The sequence below is a fragment of the Nuphar pumila genome, chromosome 2 (assembly GCF_984573655.1).
Source record: "Nuphar pumila chromosome 2, dmNupPumi1.hap1.1, whole genome shotgun sequence".
NCBI lineage: Eukaryota > Viridiplantae > Streptophyta > Magnoliopsida > Nymphaeales > Nymphaeaceae > Nuphar > Nuphar pumila.
This window is the reverse complement of record NC_143250.1, coordinates 86,632,032-86,653,089: the sequence shown is the minus strand read 5'-3', so window position 1 is coordinate 86,653,089 and position 21,058 is coordinate 86,632,032. Positions and strand designations below refer to the sequence as shown.

The 21,058-nt window shown below is 41.0% G+C and overlaps 1 protein-coding gene across 2 annotated transcripts in view; it reads left to right on the top strand.

Annotated features, from left to right (window-relative positions):
* The first annotated feature begins 1,451 nt into the window (after window positions 1-1,451).
* The window catches only part of LOC149845942 (uncharacterized), a 29,201-nt gene continuing 9,594 nt past the window's right edge, over window positions 1,452-21,058 (top strand). The window contains exons 1-6 of one of the 2 annotated variants that reach the window (XM_089997805.1): window positions 1,452-1,588; window positions 1,681-1,944; window positions 3,141-3,214; window positions 13,208-13,302; window positions 13,434-13,531; window positions 19,670-19,753. In XM_089997805.1, the coding sequence (XP_089853931.1) occupies window positions 1,693-1,944; window positions 3,141-3,214; window positions 13,208-13,302; window positions 13,434-13,531; window positions 19,670-19,753 (603 nt within the window). In that variant the 5' untranslated portion in view covers window positions 1,452-1,588; window positions 1,681-1,692. Of the gene's footprint in view, window positions 1,589-1,675; window positions 1,945-3,140; window positions 3,215-13,207; window positions 13,303-13,433; window positions 13,532-19,669; window positions 19,754-21,058 lie in introns of both variants that reach the window. The other variant, XM_089997804.1, reaches the window with a different exon arrangement.

The window sequence follows — 21,058 nt, the reverse complement described above, 5'->3', positions numbered from 1 at the left end:
TAACTTCATTGACAAAAAGGGCTAAATGACACCTAAACTAGACTGGACCTAGGGGTAAACTGACTGTCATCTGTTGAAAGAGGGTGTTTGAAAATGAATGAAGAAAATTTAAGGTGTTTACACTAACCAATTGATTATTGCTTAGTTGGATTCAGTAGCACATTCCATACAGTTTTAAGATTTGCAAAATATCTGAATCTGACTACATATAAAAGCTCATACTTTTAAGCCAATCAAATCTGGATTCAGACTCAGTAATAGCTTTCGATGTCCAACTCTGAATCTGTTCAAGTCGTATCTAATTCACATTGGATGCAGGAACTGGAGCCAAACAAACGGATTCAGGTTGATGATGGATCCAACTCAATCAGGACCCAATGGGCATCCCTAGCGCGCTGTCACAATTATACTTTTATCATTTTGAAAATATTTGCGATTCAGTTAGTGACGTTCCCACTTTCCAAAGGCCGATAAAACCCAAGAAATTAAGCAATATTTTCAAAGTATCACCTATTCTGAAAAAATGCATTTTCATCGTGGTATAAGACAATAAAAACTTTTTATTTTTTTAAAATATTTTCATACACACATATGTATTTTTGAAAAACAAACATATTGTGATAATTTGTCATCCGTTTTCAACAACCAAAACTTCATTTTGAAACATTTGCAAATTTACCCTGATGTTTGTCTAAGAGATAAAAATGGCATTGATATTTCATTACATATTTTGTTTTTTAATTCCTTTTACTCATATTCTATTACTTTAATATAACTATTTTGCTGATAATTTGCAGATAAAAACAGGAGTTAATGAAAAATGTCTAATGCACCATGAGAATTTAACGATCGTTTAATTGCCATTTTATGCTCAATACGGTGTTACTAAACCAACCACTCCCACAATTACTATATATATATTTTTTTTAACGATGAAGAAAAATAGTCATAGTGAGCCCACCTTCATGCGAGTAGGGGTGGGCATTGGGCCGGGCAGTTGACGAGGCCGGCCCGGTTCTTAAGGAGCTCGGGTTTGAAGAGAAGCCCACTCGGGCCATTGGCCCAACGGGCCATTATGAAGAGGGCCGGGAGGCCCAAACCTACATGATAGACACAAAAACTTAATTTTTAATTAGTGAATAATAATAATTAATAAATAGCAAGTTTACATGCAACTAATTAGGTAAAAAATAAAAGTTTAATTTTAAAATTTTTATATTATTAAAAATTAATAAATAACTCAAGCTCATCAGGACGCCCTGGGCTTGGCCGACCCAGGTACGTAACGGATCGGGTTTTGGTAAAGATGTGGGCATGCCCAACCTTACATACTCCAACCATAATAAAGCAAGTGGTACAAATAGTACTCTTCTCATCTTGCGATGCTTGCTTTGTTGCTCACCGTTCCCTGAACTCCGAACCAAAGCTTTAAGAAGAAGAAGAAGAAAGAAGATGGCGTCTTCGTTAGTTCCGGAGACTGCCGCGAAGGTCTGGACGGCCGACTCGCTTCGTTCTGCCTCGAGGCAGTCTCTTGGACTCCACCTCGTCCCTCACCGCCTCCGCAGAGCCATCAGGAAGTTCCTTCAAGGTAAACCCCCACATCCCCTCCCTTTCTTTCCTTTTCTCTTGGGTGGTGGTATCGTTTTCGTGATTTTTGGAGATGGGGATCCCCCAGAACAGGAGCAGGACCACATGAAGAGGAAGGTACTCAGGTTGGCAGAATCCTTCAACAAGATCAAGAACGCCAATGTCCAGATCAGCTCCGCGGCGTCGCGCGAGCTCGTCGAGGACCCTCTCATGGCGTCCAGCCAGCACTCCAAACGTTGGAAGATCAAGAGCGAGTATGGGGATATAGGCCTCAAGTATACCGACAACGAGACCGCCGCGTATGTCGCCGCCCGGATGCCCGCAGTCTATTGCGCGTGTTACAGAGTGCTGAGAGAGGTACAAATCCAACATGGCGTTTGTTTTTCTTTTCATGTCTTGCCATTGATATTTTGTCGGAGGAAGGGGAGCTTGCTTGGTATGGGTTTTTAAGTTTGCGTGCCTTGTTTGATGTTTGGAAGGAGATGCCCACTATCCGTTTGTGAATTTGTTTTGAGAGTGATCTAGGTTATGGGTAGTTCGACGTTGGGTGAGGGTGTGAATTCACATGTTAGAGATGATTAAGCTTTTTCCTTGATTTCCATTTTTTAGTTTTATTTTTGTGGCTTGTTTTGATCGATTTTGTAATTGTTGTTGTTAGATGATCAACTATAAAGATAAGTACTTGATCATGGTGTCCCTCTTTAAATACATTTTATGTTATGGGGTTTGGATATAAGCCTTGGAAATATAGAAATTATACAATGAGAGTGGAAAATGGTAAAGCAAGGCTTATGATGCTCTCTCTCTCCCAATTAAAAAAGGTTTTATGATGCTTGGTATACTGCAGGATGTTGGCTGTGCTTGTAATGTAATGATGTTACTTATGGTATATAATCCTATTATGTACCTTCTAATGCATTTTTTCACGTAGTTTTTCATTCTAGGGAATGAGACCCTTATGAAACTGTTGTATTGAATGATGGAAACACCATGATACTCTTGAACTAATTAAAATTATCTTATTTGTGTGTACTTCACAATTATTGGACTGCAGGCAGTATCATCTGTTTTAGATTTGACAGTCATTTACTAGAAATAGAAAAATTGAAGTGAATTGTGCCTTGGTTTGATCAGTATACTGGGTGCCAACTAATATTAGAATGTTCTGGTCTTTCAAAATTTCCATTACTAGTGGGAAAGCTGAAAGTGCAGGAAATTCTTTAATATCAGTGGAATCACGAGATATTTTGATGCTGTTATGTCTCTATTAGAAGTGGGAAATTCAAAATTGAGTGAACTCTGAAGTTTGGATGACATCTAGATGTATCTTTTGGGCATATTCCACCTATCCAGAAAAGTGGGTAAATTGGGATTCTGTGTTTGTGCCAGCTCATCCACTTTGTCTGAATATGTGGGTGCGTAGGTCATATATTAAAATGTATGCTTGTTTGATTTGGAACATTTTATCATTTTGTATATTATGGGTTGCTACTTTTTAATATCTTTGAACTTTCTAGGCTTGAAAGTTGCACTAACTATTCTGATTCATGTAGGTGTCTCGGAGACTGGTGGACTTTTCTCCTAAGAGGGCTTTAGATATTGGCTCTGGTTCAGGAGCTGCAATATGGTAAACAACTCTAGTATTTTTTATTATCAGGTTTCATTTTGCATAGTGTTACATTATTGAGTATTTCCCTCTTAATGAGGAAACCTTTACGTATTGTCTGTCATTTGAAACATGTAATCTATCCTTTTCTTCTCTGGAACACGAATCAAGGTAGTTAGGGGGTGGTGAGATCAACATCAATGTGCATTAGTAGATATTACGCATTGATATAAATCCTACTTGGCTCGATCATGAAAGTGAATCGTGAACAAGAGAGTGGACCATAGGTTTGATTTAATTAGAATGAACAAGTGTCCACAATATTGATCAATAGGAGTGCTCCAACACTCCATCTTTGTCATATATACCATATATCATACTAGATAAATATCATATTTATGGAGTATGATGCACTTTCAATTTGTGGAAAGCCTTATTCAATGAAAGAGGTGTGTATGACTTGGAGGAAGATCTGCCACATCCTTTACATGGAAATCGGAGGCTGGGAAGATATTCCATTGACACATACCATTGAGAATTTAGCTCCACGAGTAATTGAACCAATCTACCAAATCGGCCTGTTTTTTGTGCATAGAAGAGTGGTTATGAATCCTGTAGACCATCCCCATGCAGGTGGTGAAGCGAGGGCCCCAATTGGTAGTGGAAAAAAAACCCGCAACTCCTTGTGGTTATCCCATGCTTGGAAGAAGGAGAGTGATCGGACATGTTTTCTACACATCTATCATCATTTGGATACCATATTCACTTCTTTGGACTTCTATTTAAATATACAAATGCATAAGGGCCAAAGGCACTTGTATCTTTTATGAATAAAAATAAATAGATAGGTAAATTAACATAATTCTCTTAATGAACATAGAATACTATGTACGAGTACATAAATAAGCTATATGAACATGCTAGCACCATTCCCAAATTCATGGGTAGGTCTTGAGTGTCTGAACAGAAGGTATGTATAATTTGTGGAGTGGTGGAAACATATGTTGATATGATAAGACCTTCTAAAAGTATTTCTTGACAAATAGAATGTTACTCTTTTTCCTTTTTTGTACTTTTTAATTTTGGGTGCTTCTATGGTGGTACTGTACCATCGTAGCTGATGCAGAGCAGGACCGGATCGGGCCTGTACCGCGTGACCCAGGCACAACCAAGGAACCCGACCCAAAGGGGATGGACGATCGGACCCAGGAGTTGGATCTGATCGCTGGCAACGTGCTTCGACGCAGGGACGTGACCCTTCGTACCTACTCCAGACGAGGGAAGGCCCAGTGCGTCCCAGATCCATCAGCAGAGTGAAGACGTCTCAGGTCCAGGACCAGACTCGAGACCCGGGTCCACTTGCATTCTTTAAATACCCTATTCTAGGGTTGCGTGGGTAGACGTGATTGAAGTATCAGCAGCCACCTTTGATATTTTTTTTCTCCAGTTTTCCTTTGGACTCTAGTTTCCTTCATTGTTATTTCCCTTTCATTAGTGTCATTCTATTGTCACTTTAAGGAAATAAAGCAAGCACCGCTATTTTACAATGATTATTCTTTTGGTTTTCTGTACTTCGTACGACCGTGGGAGCTGTGCCATCATCTTCTGAAATCGAGTACGTTTGAAGCTGATCCCCACACTGCATTAAGTGGTATCAGAGCACCAGTCCTCCTTCTTGGTCAACGGTATGGCGCAAGAAGCGAGGAACGATCCTACGAGCGGGAAAGAGCGGGAGGAAACCGACAATGAGGATCCGATGATGCGGATGATAGACATGATGACCAAGATCCAAGAAAATCTGCTACGCGTAAGCAAAGACGTAGCCGACATGTCAAAATGTATGGACGGGATCGAAGGCCGGATTGTCGCCCTTAAGTTGCCGGTGGAGCAACACGCGACGTCAATGCAAAGAATGGGAGCATAGCTGGATGACGGCGCAACCGATCGTGTAAATGCAATACTCGCGGAATCAATCCAGCCGACACACCCTCATTCTGTTCGCGCCACCATTTTGCATCTGGTACCCTTTCTCCATCCAGAATCGGTAGCGGCTGTGAATCACACAACCAGTACCTTCCAGCCGAACCAGGGTATCACGACAGGAGCCCCCCACGTCTCGGGTGCGCTACAGCCCTGGCCTCGAGCCACGGTGGCTGTGTCGCAGGCCGGGCCTGGTCTGCAGGACCCCAACGTCACGCTGGACCCTGCTGCAGGCCCGGGTTCGTCAGTCCGACCCGAGAAGGAACTCCCATTCCCTTCTGAGCCCGTGCGTGGAGGCCCTGTGGCAGTACACCCGCGAGCGGAAGCAGGGGGATCCCTGTGGATGGGTCCGAACCGGAGTTTGTGACAACGGGACCCAGATCCGGATCTCGAGGACCATCCTTTGGGTTCCAAGGAGTGGGTCCGAGTCTTGAACCCCCATACCCGACCTACCCAGTTGGGTTCGGTTCGCGGTTCACCCCGAATTAGACCCACCCACCTAGTCTTGAGCCCCAAAATAGATCCAATACCGACCCAAACCTATATCGAACCCAGACAGAGCTCTAGTTTGAATTTGAGCCTGGTCAAAACCAGACCCATCTTGTTATGGATCAAGGATCGAGTTCTAACCAGGCCTTTTTGCACCACAACTCGATCCCTGATCCTACCTACTCCATTCTGGGTTCGACGAATAATTTAGGACTTGACCCGATCCAGATCCAATCGGGTGAATCATCCCAGTATTACACCAACCAAACCCAATACCCATACCAGACCCAATCTGTTAACCCGCCCCCGATACATAACCCGGTACCCTACCCGACACACTACCTCTACCTTGACCCAACCCATAACCCGAACCCATATTATCCCATTCCCACCAACCTAGAACCTATGAACCGACCAACCCTTCCACCTTTAGTAGTACCTCCTGTTATACCGGTGCCTTAATGCCGGCCGCAGATGGCTCCCACCCACGGGCGGGCCAGACTGAGGCAGATTCAGCAGGGATCGGTGCGGCCTGAGCGCCGACCACACGTCATGGGAGTTCGCCAACACCAGCCTGCAGTCGAGCAATACCGTGACGAAAATGACACTGCCATGATGGACGATGAAGCCTTCTGGAATGAGCACCCTGTTGGAATGGTAGAACCTCGTCAACAAAGAGCGCCATCCAAAGCACCCTGGAATGAGCACCTACGGGGTGAAGCTGGACCTTCCAGAGTTTACAGGACGATTCAACACCGAGCAGTTCTTCGACTGGGCCTACGTCGTGCAGTTTTTCTTCGACTACCACACTATGGCTGAGTACCGTCGTGTCTCTCTAGTGTCCACTCGATTGAGGGGCCTAGCGTAGACATGGTGGGTTAAGCTGCAAAGGTCGAGGGAACGGCAGAGGCAAGAGCGTGTGCAGACATGGGAAGAGATGCAGTCCAAGTTTGTGCCTTCAGACCATTCCGAGAGAGCCTACAAGGTCAAGGCACCCGTACTGTGGCGGAATACACTGTTGAGTTTCATCGTCTATCCCTGTGAGTGCAGATCGAGGAGACCGCCCGCCAGCATGTCACGAGGTATATTTCTAGTTTTTGTCCCGCTATTTCTGATGATTTCAGTTGTGTCACAGTCGAGTCATTGGATCCGGTTTGCAGTTATGCAATGAATGTGGAGGAAAAATTGAAAAGGAGGCAGGAGTATAGAGTCTCCCAGAGTGACCAGTCCAGTCGACCCAAGTCGAGTTTCCCAACCAGGGGAGCGAGCTCCCCAAGGAAGGAAGATTCAAACTTTACCCCAAGAGCAGACTCTAGCAAGTTTAACCGGTCCGAACTAGCCTACCATACCAGGTCCAAGTCCAAACCTAGTGAGTCAACCATCCGTTGTTTTAGGTGTCACGAGTTAGGACACATAGCGTCCAAGTGCCCCATCGTGAACAAGAACGCCCATTTCATCGAGGGTATTGTTGAGTCCGCATCCGATAGTGAGAGCGAATCGTCGGTTGAGGGAGAGAATGAGAAGGAAGTCGTAGAGTTCGACAGTAACGTCGAAAATTTGTTGTCCATCCGTCATGTTTTGACCGTACCCCGAGAGTCGACCGCTGCAAGACGGTTGCAGAATAACATTTTTAAGACCCGGTGCAACTGTGGGGGGCATGCGTGCGATGTTATCATTGATACTGGGTCTTGTGAGAATATGGTTTCCAAGAGTGTTGTGTCCACCCTGAACCAAAAAATGGAGAAATTGTCCCAACCATACAAGATGGCATGGTTCAAGAGGGGAAACGAGGTGCCCATCACCCAGCGTTGTCTCATTCGGTTCTCTATGGGGGAGCATTACCACGATGAGGTGTGGTGTGATGTAACCCCTATGAGTGCGTGTCATATTCTTTTGGGACGTTCCTGACAATTTGATCGCAAGACCATTCACGATGGCCGCAGGAACACGTACTCATTTAATTTTAAGGGTCATAAAATAATCCTTCTCCCTATCAAGGAAACATGTTTTCCCACTGTGGATAAGCCTGAGCGAGTTCCCCGGCTCGCGGGCCTATCATACCGGTCTTTCTTGAGCCGCTGCAGGGAGGATGGTTATTGTTATGCCCTGGTGGTTAAGCCGTCTATGAGTACGTCGTTGCCCGTTCTCGCCGACATCGCGCCCTTTGTTGAGGAGTTTCGCGACATTATGCCAGACGACCTTCCTGATGGCCTACCTTCGATGAGGGTGGTGCAACATGCCATTGATTTTGTCTCGGGGTCGAGTTTGCCTAACCTCCTCGCCTATCACATGAACCCATCCGAGCACGCTGACTCGCTGAGTTGTTGAGGCAGGTGCAAGAGTTACTACAAAAGGGTTTTATTCGTGAGAGTGTCACCTCTTGCACAGTGCTTGCCCTGCTCACTCTTAAGAAAGATGGGTCCATGCGAATGTGTATCGACAGTAGAGCGATCAATCACATCACTATTAAGTATCGTTTTTCCATTCCTCGGTTGGATGACATGTTTGATATGTTGGCCGGTGCCTCTATTTTTTCCAAAATTGATTTAAAGAGTGGGTACCACTAAATCCATATCCGAGAGGGGGATGAGTGGAAGACGACATTCAAGACACGTGATGGATTGTATGAGTGGTTAGTCATGCCATTCGGGTTGTCAAATGCCCGAGTACTTTCATGAACATGATGACCCAAGCGTTGCGTCCTTGTACAAGGAAGTTTGTCGTTGTATATTTTGATGACATTTTGATTTATAGTTCTTCTTTGTCTGATCATTTGAGTGATTTGCGTCAGGTCCTAGAGATTTTAAGGAGGGAGAAGTTGTATGTCAATTCAAAAAAGTGTGAGTTTATGACGTCAAGTGCTCTATTTTTGGGTTTTATCGTGTCGTCTGATGGAGCTAAGACGGATCCCGCCAAAGTCCGTGCGATTGTAGAATGGCCTACCGCAAAGACTATAGGAGAGATCCGTAGTTTCCATGGGTTAGACACTTTCTACCATCGTTTTGTGAGAAACTTCAGCACCCTCATGGCCCTTATCACATAGTGCTTAAACGGTACTAGTTTCCATTGGATGCCTGCCGCAGAAAAGGCCTTCATGCTCATCAAAGAGAAAATGACGAGTGCCCCCGTCCTAGCCCTTTCTGATTTTAGCGCAGTCTTTGAGGTTGAGTGCGACACCTCTAAAGTGAGAATTGGTGCCGTCTTAAGTCAGAACCGCAGGCCCATTGTTTTCTATAGTGAAAAGCTGACTCAGGCAAGGTGCCAGTACTCCACTTATGATGTCGAGTTCTACGCCATTGTACAAGCCTTTTGTCATTGGAAACATTATCTCATTTATAAGGAGGTCGTCTTGTACACGGATCATGAGGCATTGAAGTACTTGAATAGTCAAAAGAAGTTGAGTGCTAGACATGTTAAGTGGGTCAACTTTTTACAACAGTACACCTTCACTATTCGCCATCAATCAGGTACTCTGAACAAGGTAGCTGGCACACTTAGAAGGAATAATAGTCTTTTGATGACTGTCCGTGCAGGTCATTGGGTTTGAGCGTTGTCTCATTCGGTTCTCTTTGGGGGAGCATTACCATGATGAGGTGTGGTGTGATGTAGCCCCTATGAGTGCGTGTCATATTCTTTTGGGACGTTCCTGACAATTTGATCGCAAGACCATTCACGATGGCCGCAGGAACACGTACTCATTTAATTTTAAGGGTCATAAAATAATCCTTCTCCCTATCAAGGAAACATGTTTTCCCACTGTGGATAAGCCTGAGCGAGTTCCCCGGCTCGCGGGCCTATCATACCGGTCTTTCTTGAGCCGCTGTAGGGAGGATGGTTATTGTTATGCCCTGGTGGTTAAGCCGTCTATGAGTACGTCGTTGCCCGTTCTCGCCGACATCGCGCCCTTTGTTGAGGAGTTTCGCGACATTATGCCAGACGACCTTCCTGATCTCCTACCTTCGATGAGGGTGGTGCAACATGCCATTGATTTTGTCTCGGGGTCGAGTTTGCCTAACCTCCTCGCCTATCACATGAACCCATCCGAGCACGCTGACTCGCTGAGTTGTTGAGGCCGGTGCAAGAGTTACTACAAAAGGGTTTTATTCGTGAGAGTGTCACCTCTTGCGCAGTGCTTGCCCTACTCACTCCTAAGAAAGATGGGTCCATGCGAATGTGTATCGACTGTAGAGCGATCAATCACATCACTATTAAGTATCGTTTTTCCATTCCTCGGTTGGATGACATGTTTGATATGTTGGCCGGTGCCTCTATTTTTTCCAAAATTGATTTAAAGAGTGGGTACAACTAAATCCATATCCGAGAGGGGGATGAGTGGAAGACGACATTCAAGACACGTGATGGATTGTATGAGTGGTTAGTCATGCCATTCGGGTTGTCAAATGCCCCGAGTACTTTCATGAACATGATGACCCAAGCGTTGCGTCCTTGTACAGGGAAGTTTGTCGTTGTATATTTTGATGACATTTTGATTTATAGTTCTTCTTTGTCTGATCATTTGAGTGATTTGCGTCAGGTCCTAGAGATTTTAAGGAGGGAGAAGTTGTATGTCAATTAAAAAAAGTGTGAGTTTATGACGTCAAGTGCTCTATTTTTGGGTTTTATCGTGTCGTCTGATGGAGCTAAGACGGATCCCGCCAAAGTCCGTGCGATTGTAGAATGGCCTACCGCAAAGACTATAGGAGAGATCCGTAGTTTCCACGGGTTAGCCACTTTCTACCATCGTTTTGTGAGAAACTTCAGCACCCTCATGGCCCCTATCACAGAGTGCTTAAACGGTACTAGTTTCCATTGGACGCCTGCCGCGGAAAAGGCCTTCATGCTCATCAAAGAGAAAATGACGAGTGCCCCCGTCCTAGCCCTTTCTGATTTTAGCGCAGTCTTTGAGTTTTAGTGCGACACCTCTAAAGTGAGAATTGGTGCCGTCTTAAGTCAGAACCGCAGGCCCATTGCTTTCTATAGTGAAAAGCTGACTCAGGCAAGGTGCCAGTACTCCACTTATGATGTCGAGTTCTACGCCATTGTACAAGCCTTTTGTCATTGGAGACATTATCTCATTTATAAGGAGTTCGTCTTGTACACGGATCATGAGGCATTGAAGTACTTGAATAGTCAAAAGAAGTTGAGTGCTAGACATGCCAAGTGGGTCAACTTTTTACAACATTACACCTTCACTATTCGCCATCAATCAGGTACTCTGAACAAGGTAGCTGGCACACTTAGAAGGAATAATAGTCTTTTGATGACTGTCCGTGCAGGTCATTGGGTTTGAGCAGTGTAAGGAATTGTACCCGATAGATCCTGATTTTCAGCAGGTCTGAGAAGAGTGTCTTTCCTCTACTAGCATGATAGACTCACAATTTGTCATACATAACGGTTACCTCTTTCGCGGTAATAAGTTATGTGTGCCTGCATTCTCTCTTAGAATTCAATTGATTTCCGAGTTACATGAAGGGGGACTAGCTGGGCATTTTGGACATGATAAGACGTTCGCACTGCTAGATGAACGATACTTTTGGCCCAAAATGCGCAAAGATGTTGTCAAGTTTGTTCAAAGTTGTCGAGTGTGTCAAGTGTCCAAGGGTCGACGTCAGAATAGTGGTTTGTATACTCCGTTGCCCATCCCTGAGCGACCTTAGGAACATGTTTCTATGAATTTTATTGTGGGTCTTCCCAGAACCTCGTATCGTTTTGATTCCATCTTAGTTGTGGTTGACCGGTTTTCCAAAATGGCTATTTTTGTCCCGTGTAAGCGGACTACTGACGCATCGTTATTAGCTTCATACTACTTCAAGGATGTGGCCCGCTTTCATGGATTGCCTCACACGATCACCTCAGATCGTGACACTTGCTTCATGAGCCATTTTTGAAAATCATTGTGGGCCTTATTGAAAACCAAACTCCAGTTTAGCAGTGCATACCACCCACAAACCGATGGCCAAACCGAAGTTGTGAACCGTACCTTAGAGAACCTACTAAGGAGTGTAGTTGGTGAAAATGTAAAAACTTGGGATCTAGTCTTGCCACAAGCCGAGTTCGCCTACAATAGTTCCATCAACCTGTCAACGGACAAGTCTCGTTTTCAAGTGGTTTATGGGCGGTCAGTAACCCATGTAGTAGATCTAGCACCTGTGTCGAGTCTTTCAGACCCAGCCCCGGACGCGTTTGATGCCGTTAAGTACATGCGTGATATACATAGGCAGGTCCGAGCCAAACTTGTTGAGAGTTACGAAGCTTACAAAGCTTTCGTGGATCAGGGTCGTCGAGATGTCCAGTTTCAAGTTGGTCAGTTAGTTTGGACTTACCTACGTCCAGAGCGTTTCCCTGTGGGTACTTATGGTAAATTGAGTCCTAGAAAATATGGCCCTTTCAAGATCCTTCAGCGATTGGGTCCAAATGCCTACCTCCTTGAACTGCCCTATGATTGACACATTTCGCCTATCTTCAATGTGTCTGATCTACATGGTTACTGTGGAGACAACAAGTCGTCAGAGCCGACTTCTTCCCAACCAGGGGAGAATGATGCAGAGCAGGACCGGATTGGGCCTGTACCGCATGACCCAAGCACGACCAAGGAACCCGACCCAAAAGGGATGGACGATCGGACCCAGGAGTTGGATCCGATAGCGGGCAAGGTGCCTCGACTCAGGGACGTGACCCTGCGTACCTACTCCAGACGAGGGAAGGCCCAGGGCGTCCCAGATCCATCAGCAGAGTGAAGATGTTTTGGGTCCAGGACCGGACTCGAGACCCGGGTCCACTTGCATTCTTTAAATACCCTATTCTAGGGTTGCGTGGGTAGACGTGATTGAAGTGTCAACAACCACCTCTGATATTTTTTTTTCTACAGTTTTCCTTTGGAATCTAGTTTCCTTCATTGTTATTTCCCTTTCATTAGTTTCATTCTATTGTTGCTTAAAGTGTTACGGAAATAAAGCAAGCACCGTCATTTTACGGTGATTATTCTTTTGGTTTTTTGCACTTCGCACGACCATGGGAGCTGTGCCATCATCTTCTGAAATCGAGTACGTTTGAAGCCGATCCCCGCACTGCATCAGTAGCTCATGGTACACACATGATTTACATAGATCTAAGCTCCAAATGCAAAATCTAACCATTGGATCTTGTTTAGCATGTTCTATTTATTATTTTCATGTGTTAAAGTTGACTAAATATGATGTTTTATACCATTTTAAAACAACCCTTATTTTCATGAATTATGAGCCATTGATTTTCACTGTCTAAAAAAATTGAATCTTATGGCGTATTAGACATGATAAAACCTTCTAATGATAGTAAATAAATCATGCTAAACACATCTGTACACTTAGATTTACCATTTGGTGTCTAGATCTATACAAACAAGAGTGTGTACCACTGTATGCTATCATGGTACAAAACCACCATATATTTTTCCTTTAATTTTTTAGAGAACTAAATAATATTTTCACTGGCAGTATGAAGTATAGTTTCTCAGTCATCTAAATGTGTTGATTTCACTTATTGTTATTATTTTGAATCTGGCAGGGCAATGCATGAGATCTGGTCACGATCTTTAGAGCGGATCAATTTGGTGGAGCCATCTAAATCTATGCTGCGTGCCAGTATTAGCCTTTTACAGGGTACTATTTCTTGACTGGAACCTTTGATTATTACTCTGTTTCCTTATTTAGATGGCGAGCTTCACTGTCATGAAAAGAAGATGTTGCTGTTTTAGATCCTTGATGACTGACTTTTTCTGTGGGTTTGGGAGATGTAAAGGGTTTGCCACTAACTCAGAGCTATGAAACCATTCAAGTTTTGTCTCAAAAACTTGAAAAGCCTGAGAGATTGCATGACCTTGTAATCGCTGTAAGCTTCCTGATCTCAATAAAGTTTCTTGAACTTCTTTTACATATTTGCTTTAGGGTCTCGATTTATTGTTTATAATTGTGTTTTTGATTGATTAGGTTGAATACCTTCAAAAGTGCTATCTCTGCATATTGGGTTTCTAGAAACAAAATTTAGATTTGTTTAACATAAATAAATGACCTTTGGTCAGTTTTTAAGTTTGCTTTGCTGGTCTCATGGTTGCTTTGAGTTGAATTATTCCACCACCCCACGTCAACTTGGTGGGTTGAAAATAATCCTTGTGCCAGCTGAGGTCTAAATTTGTAGTTTTATTGGAGCATGTATGCTTATTAACAATTGCTCTGTCTTATGTCTGCACATCTTTTTTAGCTGTTAACCAATTCTCTCTTGTAGAGGCTGCTTCGATATGCATCTACTCTTTTATGAAAAAATCAACTGTTTGTTGGTGCATCTACTCCTTTATAAAAAAATCATCTGTTTGCTTTTCTTTTGTTGCGATTTTCTTTTTTTTTTATTATCAAAGCAATAGAGTTTCAACCATGATAGAGATAGCAAAGAAAAAGATGAAAGGGGAAACTTCATTAACCTTGAAATGAGAAGAATACAACCATATAAGGGGACATCCCCTCTACCTCACTACAGGACAAACTGTTGACTCTGCACTACCTGAGAAAGTATAAAAATACCCTTAAAAGGAATGTTACTTACACATAAATACATAAAAGGGAAGCACACAAGATCCTTTCAAACTTGATATGATGTAAGTGAAATCATCCCAAGTTTGGAAAGGACTGAACTAAAATTTAAAAGAGCAACTCTTAGTGAACACATTTACAATTTGATCCTTAGAGCCCACATGCTCAAGTGAGAAAAGTCTATCTTCGGAGGCCATCTTTGTAAAGTGACAATCTATCTCAATGTGCTTAGTTCTTTCATGAAAATATGTATTATTTGCAATATGAATGATGCTCATATTGCCTTAATACAAGAAAGTCCCACCATCAACAGAAATACCTAACTCTCTTCATAGCCACCTTATCCAAACAATATCAACTGTAACCTGAACCATAGCCTTGTATTCTGCTTCATCTGTAGATAAGAAAACTCTCTCTTGTTTCTTACTTTTCCAAGGGATCAAAGAGCTCCCAAGAAAAATACAAAATTTAGTAGTAGAAAGACAATCTCCAATAGAGCCCTCAAAATCAGCATCATAGGAAACTCTCAACTCTGTAGAAGAAGGTAAAAAGAACATTCCATAGTGCATAGTATCCCTTATATATCTGATGATCCTGAGAACCGCAACCCGTCTTGGGAGAGATCATAAACTGACTAACCACATAGATTGCATAAGTAATATCTGGTTTGAATATAGTCAAATATATCAAACTCCCAACTAACTACCTATATTCCACTTCATCTTAAGCCCTTAGTTTTAAATTTGCTTAAATGGCAGAACTAACTCTCTTTGAATCATTTGCCAATTTTGCCTTCACAACCAAATCAATTTCATACTTATGCTGAGATAGGTATAGTCCCCTCTTTGAGTATGCAACCTCTAAACTAAGGAAATACTTCAGATTTCCCAGATCCTTCATTTCAGAAATACTAGCCAGTTTCTTTTTGGTATCATCCATCTTCTGCAAATTGTCTCCTGTAATAATCATATCATCAGTATATAGAAGTAATATATACCATAGTTGGCAAACCCGGCGAGTCAACTCGAGGATCACTCGAGTTGACTTGGATCGAACCCTAAGGTCATGATTCAGGATTGCTGATCCAACCCATTAAATAAATTTTTTATCATGTATTTTATTATTTTAATGCATAATTCTTATATAAAGTCACTTGTTATGAAGAATCTAATATTGTTCAATGAAAAAAGTTAATAATCATGTATAATTATATGTTTTTGCAACTTATCTATTGACATATTAGCTTGAAGTTTGGGTATTTTCATGTCTTATTCATGTGCTTACACTATAAAATATAGAGTCCTGACTCGTCCGAGTCACCAAGTCAACCCGCTGACTCGGTGACCCGGTAAGGGTCTGATCCGAGCCCAAGTCACAAGTTTGCCAACTATGATTTGCACCTTACTTAAATGGAGGATGACATAAACAAGGCTGAATCATTATAACTTTGCTTAAAACCAAGAGATCTGATAACAAAACTGTATTTTTAAAACCAGGCTCGAGGTGCCTGTTTGAGTTCATTTATAGTCCTTTTCAATTTGCAAACTCTACCTTTAGGATCTGAGTACCCTTGTGGCAACTCCATATAAACCTCCTCGTCTAGATCACCATACGAGAAGTCATTCTTCACATTTAGTTGCCACGAGTTCCATTGTCTCATTGCATCTATTGCCCACAAGGTTCTTATAGTTGTCACATGAGCCACTGGTTCCAAGGTTTATGCAAAATCAATTTCAAACTATTGAATGAAGCCCTTTTCCACTAATCTTGCCTTGTATCTCTCTCCATCTGCCTTTGTCTTGATCTTACAAACCTACTTGCTCCCAACAATATTCTTTCTAGGTGGAAGCTTTAATAACTCTCATGCATATGTCTTCTCTCGTGCATTCATCTCCTTAACCATAGTCTGTTGCCACTCTTGTTTTAAAGATGCTCTGAATAGGACTCTGGCTTAAAATAAGAATGAATCAATTCAAAAAATGCATGATATCTAGGAGAGAAAGACTTATAAGACACAAAACGAGGAGGAATAAATATTCTAGAACTTTAGTGTACCTGAGGAGGGGACGTAGGAGGAGAGAACGAAGTAGGTGGCTTCAAGCTTGAGCGATCAGGTTCAACTGAAAAAGGAATTGGATCGGGATTGACCTCTATATTTTTTAATTCCTTCACTTCCACTTGATCCAAGAATGGAATCTCAACAATATTTTCATGTCTTCTAGAATAGGTTTGTCCAAACCTATTGTCTCTTAAATGGAATTGCTCCTCCTGAACTTTCACATACTCATTTATTCTTTCTTTCTTAAGAAATGACGCTAAGAAAGTTAAATTAGTTTCATCTCACCCCTTATGCCCCATCTGACTAAAATAAGGTGTATCATCGTGAAAGACAACGTTTCTAGATACCCAAATTTTCCTTTCAACCAAATCATAACACTTATAGCCTTTTTAACTATTTGAAAAAAAACAACATTTAATAATTCTGGGAGATAATTTGTCTCTATAGCTATCAGGTAGAACCACAAAACAAAGTACACTCAAGTACCCTCATTATTATATAATTTGGAACCATTCCTTATAACTTATGAAAAGGAGATATACCTTTAAGAACACTTGATGACATATAATTTATTTGATTGACAACCAACTGAATTGCATCAGCCCAGTAAACTTTTGGCATACAACTTCCAAAGAGAAGAGCCGTCATTGTCTCCAAAATATGTTTATTCTTCTTTTCATCCATTCCGTTCTGCTCAGGAGTATAGGGACAAGATTTTAATGGTCTATTCCTTTTTCTTGCAAGAACTTTTCAAACACAAAATAAACGTATTCACCACTAGAAAAAGTCTGAAGAGTCTTTATCTTCGTTGGGAACTGAGTTTCAATCATAGTACATAACTTTTTAAAGATCTCAAAGAGTTCACATATACTTCTCATGAAATATACTCAAGTATATTTTGTTCAGTCATCAATAAAAGTGACAAAATATGATGAACCCCCCTTGGATAGGACCAGTGAGGGACCTCACACATACAAGATCTTCTGGACACTCAGTTTTCGTATCTCTAGTTGCATATGACAAAGCATGACCCCTCACTAGCCTACAACTCTCACACTTCTACACATACCTTGACATAACTAACTTTGAACCACCTAAACTACCAACAAACACAAAATGTTTCAACCTAGAGCTAGAGATATGACTTAATCTTTGGTGCCACAAGACTGACTCATCCACAACTGCAACTCTTAGATCAACTCTATGTCTCCTTTGTAAAATCATATCCAGCCAGTCCAGTTTATATAAGTTTCCCCTTCTATGTCTAACTCTAATCCTCCTTCCTGACAACTGATCATGGTAGTTTGGCCAACAAAAATAAGATTCATTGCAAGAGAAGGGACATGATAAATTTGTGAAATATTCAATTTACTCTTGAGACAAGAATTGAGGGTAATGGGCCCAACTTTAGATACAACCATGGAGGAGCCATTTGTAGTGCAAAAGGCACCACAATTAGCTATTATGGATTCATGAGAAGTCATGTGACATGATCCTCCTAAATCTATCAACCACCTAAGAGGACTACCAGAAATACCTACATGGACAATGTCAGAAGAGGAAGTAGGAACAAAAGAGAGAGCAGGAGAAGGGGTAACTGAGTTAAGAGCTACAATTGGAGAATCTGCTATTGCATCTACCACATCAACTCCGAGATCCATAGTTGACTCCAACCAAAATGCTCAAGAGTCAAAACCTCCCACAGGAAAGTGAGAAAGTTGAGTATTTCCATTACCATCTATTTGCCCATTCTTGTCCCTAAGACTCTCTCCAATGGACTGAATCACATAAACTCCATCTTTTTTAATGTAGGGCATGATCACTTTGTATGCCCCATTTCTTTGCAATAGTGGCATCTCATACCACTTGTGTCACCTCTGGAGTCTGGATGCTCTTGCCATTGTAATCCTCTCATTAGTGAATCTACCATTTTGACAAACAGATGCACGAATTCCATCAACCTTCGTTGGGTCAAGCCAAATTAATTCTCCATTCTCCTTCACAATCACAACCCTCGACTAAACAATAAATTTCTTGCACAAAACTAACAATAACAACAACAAAAATAGCCAAAAACAATGTAAGGGGCAACCAGTCACCACACTATCTAAGCCACAAATCTATATCAACACCAAAAGATTTGTCACATGATACACCCCAAACACAATGGTATGCACAATATCAGCCTTAAAATGCAAAATTAGTCTTGTCGAATTCTACGAGAATGACTTTAATCTCTTTCTTCAGACTCTCCAAACTCTCAAACTGTAAATTCAATGCTTGCACAAGAGACAATATGCAGCACAACAAAACCAACTCCAATATGATGTATACTAGAAGACAAAGCCTCAACTACACAAGTCACAATATGAATTCCACGACCACAATAAAATTCCAATGTGTGTACCAAGTCAATCACTCTCATATTACATGTATGCAAGAAGCACCCCACAACTGAAAACTAATGACAAGATTCATGACCCATCCACAACAATCAATTGTATAATCAAACTAGAGCATATACACCCAAGCACTCAAGTACTAAAACTCTAACCAAGTTACTGCCAGCAAGAACCCTCCTCAAATGCAATAAGAACCCAACAAAATGCACAGAAAACACACCCAAGATGATTTTAGTCACTTCCTAACTCAAAAACATCCTGAATCGATGCATTTAGGGCACTTAACACCAATCTATCTGATCAGAATCCATCAAAACATCAAATCTGGACACCATTCACGTCATTATTCAAAAAATCAGGAAAAAATCCATTTAAAATTGAATATATTTCCGATTGCAATAATTCTTGATTTAGAAATCATCTAAAATCAAGAGCTACCAGAGCCCCAACTCAATCAAACCAAACTGTATCAAATGTACAAATGTCCTTCTTGGGTGCACAAAATGAGACACACACCCGACACCAGAATGCAGTTTCTTCTTCCTATTTCCTTCCAAATGATCACCAAATACCTTTCTCTAAGGTTGAATATAGCTCTGATACCATATCAAAGCAATAGAGTTTCAACCATGAAAGAGATAAAAAAAAAAGATGAGAAGAGAAACTTCATTAACCTTGAAATGAGAAGAATACAACCATATAAGTGGACATCCCCTCTACCCCACTATAGAACAAAAACCGTTGACTCTGTACTACCTGAGAAGGTACAAAAATATCCCTAAAAGGAATGCTATGTACATATAAATACGTAAAGGGGCAGCACACAAGAATGGTAATATACATATGATACATAAGTCTCAACACGTATGACTTCCTTAGGATAGGGACTGAATCATCTGCTCCAATTATGTTTTCCTTGTGTTGTTTTATATGCTATACTGTTTCTCATGTCATTTAATTTTTTTCTGTTAAATCAATGCAGTCGTATGTTCTTGGAGAGATTCCATCATTGAAAGATCGGATTACAACAGTTCGCCAGCTTTGGGATCTTACACAGGATGTCTTGGTCTGCCTTTTAACCTTACGATAAAGTATATTATGTCCTTGATTTTTAAACAATATTGAAATGCTTTCTTATGCTTGATTATGTTAGCCGGTCATTTTAGTTATGCTTCATTTTCTCAGAATTTTGAGAATCTTAAGATTATCCTTTGCTAATCTTTTCTTGCTTCAATTTTATGCAAGCAACTCTTTTCTGGCATTTACAACCATAAAATATATTTTTAGGAAGCAAAAACAAATTTCTCAAATTATGCACGAAAACCAATTGGACTTGCATGCAAAGAAAGCAAAAAGTTAATTGCTTAAAACTGTAAAATGGTAATGATTTTGCACTTAGCCATATTGATGGACTCATACAGTTCATCTAATTAGAAGTAGCCATATTGATGGATAGTTTTTGCACTGTTCCTCATTGAGCAGAAGACCATAGATTTGTTTTGCTTTGATATCTGAAATGCGTCTTGGTCATATTTCAAAATCCCAATTTTCTATAATAGTTAATGGTTGATCTTTTTGCAGTGGTATTTTTAAAACATAATTTTCAATAAAAATTTTGGAAAATCGTCAACCAAAAGTATAAAAACCGACTTTCCACTTTCGTGGCGAGTACGGGTCGAATCCTCAGGGAACGAGAGAATATTCTGATTAAATCTAAAAACTTCACTTTATTAATATAACAATTGTTTATAATTAATCAAACACTACAACTATGATTAAGTTACAGACTAAAAATAAAGTTAACTCCTAAAGTAGGTTGCTAAAGCTTTCTCCAGATCGCAAGGACATTATCGTCTTTTCACCACATCTGCATTCGCGCTCTCAGTATGAATACACCTTTTGACCTGTAGTGAACTTATCAACCTAAACAAAATAAAATAAAAAATCAGTATTCAAACAATTACAATAAATTTTAAATTACAACTAATTCTAATTCTAAAATTAATTACTAAAACTAAATTATAATTAAAATAAAAATAAACTAAAATACATCTAATTAAACTAATTAATTATATCAAATCTAACTAAGCTAACTACTGTAAATACACTAACTATTAAGCAGAAAAACAAGAAAAACTACCGAAAACTAACTAATTAGCAAAATGATTGTTTGCCCTTAATGTAATGCAAAATTGAATTCTGACAGGTTTTCGAAAACATACTGTTTGGAAGGGAAAACGAAGTCCAAAATTACTGAAATTTGTTTTGTTCTATTTCTGACAGTTTCAAGAATCTGTCAGATTTTACAGAGTTGAAAAATTCATCCGGAAGCTCCGGATATAAGCATTTCAAATCCGATAAAATTTTGAAA